Source organism: Pterocles gutturalis, unplaced genomic scaffold, assembly GCF_000699245.1.
Source record: "Pterocles gutturalis isolate BGI_N339 unplaced genomic scaffold, ASM69924v1 scaffold32080, whole genome shotgun sequence".
NCBI lineage: Eukaryota > Metazoa > Chordata > Aves > Pterocliformes > Pteroclidae > Pterocles > Pterocles gutturalis.
Window position 1 is genome coordinate 12,589 of NW_010141854.1, and position 4,542 is coordinate 17,130.

Genomic DNA, 4,542 nt, shown 5'->3' on the forward strand with positions numbered 1-4,542 from the left:
GTCTGTGCTGCCGCTGTGCTGAGCCCCTGCCCAGCCCTGGCTGCCAGCCTGCCGTGGCTTCCCTCACCCCCACCTGTGTGAAACCCTCGGCGTCCTCCTGTTTTACGCTCAGGTTGTCATTTTTATGTCCCAGACTCGCACAGTCCTTTCCTGCACAGCGTTCTGCCCCAGGGCTGTGCCCCGAGGCTCCAGGAATACAACTAACAACAAAGGTGGAGGGAAAGGGATCAGGGTAGTGGGAAAAAGGTTGCTACCGATGGATGCTTCGGAACAAGGCGGTGGCTCACAGCTGGAGCAAGCAGAGCCCCACAGCCAGCAACCACACACACCCCTAGACCTATTCCTTCTTCCTATCAGGTAACTGTTGAAGAAGCAGGTGTGGGTGCTCCTTGCCCACCCTCAGAGAAATGTCCGATATCTGCAGTGTCTCCTCCTAAAGCCGAGGCTCCGAAAGGGAGAGAAAGGCAACCTCAGCCCAGAGCACCGCTCTCCGCAGATCGCTGTTGGGTAACCTCTGAAAACCTACACAGCAGGAGCAAAGCTCCAAGCAATCCAGACATTATATTAATTTCTGCTGGCTCTTACGGCCACACCCTGTCTTCAATTAGATTCCTCAAAATGGAAGATGAAAGGCAGATTTACTCCCTATCCTGCTTTTTGCTCCTGATTTTCACTATTGCGACTCTCGGCTGTGTGGGGAGTACGGGGGATGTGTTTCTGGGGGGAGGATGATCCTGTATTTCAGGCACCGCCGTCTCCGCTGGGAACCTGCGCCCTGACAGACGCCGGCGCTGTCCTGCAGCGAGTTATTTCCCTGCACCACACGAATAATGAGTATTCCGGGATGCCGCCAGCCTTGGGTAGGCGTCTTTTTATCATTTCTCATCTAAGTAAAGAAATAAATTATCTCACTGGAGAGCGGAGAGTCCTAACTTAGGCTGGGGAGAAGATGAGCCCACGTCTATGTGCTTGGGGACACTCTGTGGCCACGGTGACAGAAGCCACCTCGCTGCCAGCAGGTGAGCGGTGGCTGCACGTGTGAGTGTCGCTTTCTCTGCCGGAGGTGACGGCTGCTCGCGGGGCCTCCTGTCCGGCGTCACGCTCGCCGCCAAAGAGGATTGATCACAACTGATGCTGTAAATAGGGAACTATTGGAGGCAGAGGTTACTTGTGAGTAAGAGCCGCTTGGGAATTCCGCCCTGTAGGGAACAGCAGGCTCCGTCCCCTGCAGAGCAGACTGTCCTCTCATGGCAGCCGGCTGCTGGGGGGATTCCTGCACTGGCTGAGCCCGTTCTCCGACCGCTCTGCTGGCTGCTGCTCGCTCGGTGCTGGAGATCGTGCTCCCAGGGCCAGCCAGGCTGTGCTCATACCCGATACTACTCTGAGAAGCTCAGTTAAGAAATGCAGAAAGCTTTTCTCCTTGTTCTGTGCTCAGCACAACCTGAGTAATGGCAAAGACCTGCGGGATCCCGTCCCAGTCCCTCCAGGGAACTGGATCTATCGCCCGTGGATACTCCCTTTCCTGTCCGCTCGCTCTCTATCTGCGATTACCACAAATTGAGGCAGCATGGACAGCAATTAAAGTAATTGCAAAACACCTCCAGAGAGGTGCCTCACACACCAGCTCGCATCGAGTCCGTGTGACATCGGGACACGGAGGAACAGGGACCTCCAACGTGCAGCAGGCCTGAGCTCGGCAGGCTGCGAGCGAGCTGACTCCTTGTGTTTGCATGAGCAGAGAAACAGAAGCCACCAGTGGGGAACTAAACCCACGGGGAATTACCTCTGGGATGTAAGAAATCTCACAATAAAGCGGGTGTTGGACATTGTGGCAGGTGACAGACATGGGCACCACGATATCCCTGGTCTCTTCTCTGCTACGGTCACTATTGTTCACTTTTCAGAAGTGAGGATTTATATTAATTTCCCATTTTTGTTCCACATACTCTACCATAGCATGTGATATAAAAATGTTTATTGGACTAAGAATAAAATAAATACAAATTAATAAAAGATAAAAGGCACTTTGATGTTATAAATACCAATGTTTCTTCTTTGTACATAATCTAGGGCAACTTTTTTTCTTGACTTGTTGTAAAGTTTGCATCATACAAAAAGCTGATGACTCATAAAACATTATTTTACTTTTTGGAATAAGCTGCTGACATGTAAAGTATCTTCCTTGTGAACTGGGATTTCTAGAGGGAAACTGCCTATGGGCTGTTTATTCTTGGCATAAACAGCGAGACTAGCCAGCCCCGTGGGAAGAAGAAACACCCTACAGGTGACACCCCCTTGGGAAGGTATAAATAGGGATCTGCGGCACCAGCCAGCCTGCAGTCTGATTCAGTATCAAGCTGTGCATCTTGCTTTGGGCTTTGGCTTGGATCTGCAGCTGGCCTCAACATGAGTTGTAGTATTAAGCAGACAACGGGCTCTCTCAGGGGCAGGACCAGCGGGGGCAGCTGTGTTATCGGTGGCGGTGGTGGTGGTGGAGGAGCACGCATCTCCTCAGTCTCCTCCGGAAGATACACGACTTGCGGGATAGGTGGTAGCCGGGGGTTTTCTGGTAGAAGCTACTGTGGTGGTGTGAATTACGGAGGAGGACTGAGCACTGGCAGTTTGGTTGGTGGAAACTATGGAGGCAGCTTAGGAGCTGCTGTCCTCGGAGGATGCTCGGGCATTGGATTCAGCGGTGGCAGCGCTCGCTTTGGCGGTGGCATTGGAGGTGGCCTTGGTATTGGTCTTGGTGGAGGGGTAGTTGGAGGTGGTTTTGCTGGTGATGGCATTCTTCTTTCTGGTGACGAAAAGGTCACCATGCAGAACCTTAACGACCGCCTGGCTTCTTACCTGGACAAGGTGAGGTGCCTGGAACAAGAAAACGCTGACCTGGAGTGCAGGATCAGGGAGTGGTATGCCAAGCAGGGCCCTTTTTGTGAGCCCCGGGACTACAGCTGCTATTACAAAGAAATAGAAGATCTTCAAAATCAGGTAACACCATTTCTCAGCTGCTTTCTCCCTTGTAAGCTTCTCCCATGGTGCTGGTTCACAGCTTAACGCAGTAACCAAGAGTAACATTGCGTTGTTGTGAAGTGCTTTTTGTAAACAGCCATTAAGGTATCTGCCTGCAGAAACCTGAGAGCTCAAAGGTAAAAACTCTGAGTGTTTGGACTGTTTCCATTGCTTTTATTCATCAGATATATTGGATGGGGAAAATGTTATGTTCATGGAGTACATCTGGATTGGCTCAGTAGTCTCTGTGAATTAGGTTAGCGCCAAGGTGTTTAAATAGATACATGCCAAGAAATCCACTAAAAGAGAAATAAATAATGGATCGCATTGATTTGCCTGAATCTATTTTACTCTGTCACCAGTCTTGCAGAGTTCCAGTTAAACATGATTTCTTCTTTTTTTTTACAAGTTGACTCCTTCGTACAGAATTGGGAAATATAGGACACCTAATTAAAAACAAGAACAAAGAGAGCACTGCCATAACACATTCTGAGTATGCAAGTTGAAATTAAAAGCATTTGTTTGCAAAGTGTGTTTGGCAAAAATCCTAGGATTACAAAGAAGAATAAAGTGAAACGAATCCAGGAAACAGACAGAACGAGACAGACTTATAATTAAGTCTTGAAACAAAGCTTTTAAATCTCTTATCCATGAAAGCAAGATTTCGATTTAAGAGGTTAGGTGGCTTGTGGCAGGTGCTGGACAACATTAACTGCCCCTCCCTAGCCATGGGCTCCTCAGACACGTATTGGAGCACTTTAATGCCTCCACCGCACTTCAGCGAGCGCTCACCCCTGCGATCGCCACGCTCCTCACCTCCCCCATGCCTGCCACCCAGTATTAAAACAAAAAAAAGAGAGACAGAGAGAGGTTAGGACTAGCAGTGGGTGCCCTTCAGCCTGAGGACAGAGGGAAGAGACTTGAGGAGTGAACGTTGTTTTTCCAGATTGTCTGCGCAACCATAGACAACAACAAGATCATTCTGAACATCGATAACAGCAGGATGACCGCCGACGACTTCCGAGTGAAGTGAGTGCCCCTTGGTGTCCCCCTCCTCCGTCACTGCAGCCCTGCGCTCAGACAGGTCCCTGGGACCCTCTGGGCAGGACAGGCTGGAGGTGACCGAGCAAAGCTCCTCCGTCCCCTGCCTCCGGGAGTGGCAGTGCCAGGACGGGCGTTTGGGAGGAGGAGGTGGTTTTGTGCGGAGATGAGAGTTCTTCAGAGGGGCTGCGCAGGCGGGGAGCAGCGTGGGGTCCCCTGAGCCACCGGGCTGGCACGCGGTGTCTGCCAAAGGGGAAGGTTTTGGTTTTTCGTGTTGGAGCGCAGAAGCGTGGTGACACCTCCGCCCTGGTCAAAAAGCTCCAGGGAAGGCGGATGAGGGCAGATCAGACAGAGCAAGCCTCAGACTGCCTTCCTTAGCATCCCGTGAGGCTGTTGGGAAAGTACTGTGAGAGAGATGGAAAAGAGCAAATGGTGGGGTCGGACACTGACGGCTCTGCCTTGCTTTCGTTCTCGCCGGCAGGTACGAGA

At 51.2% G+C, this 4,542-nt stretch overlaps 1 protein-coding gene across 1 annotated transcript; it reads left to right on the plus strand.

Moving 5' to 3' along the window:
• Positions 1-2,406: 2,406 nt before the first annotated feature.
• LOC104469607 (keratin, type I cytoskeletal 14-like) lies at positions 2,407-4,041 on the plus strand (the record flags this gene model as incomplete). Its single annotated transcript, XM_010084179.1, has 2 exons — positions 2,407-2,991; positions 3,959-4,041. Coding segments are annotated over exons 1-2 (668 nt in total), but the record flags the coding sequence as incomplete, so codon positions are not given.
• Between the last annotated feature and the right edge of the window lie 501 nt (positions 4,042-4,542).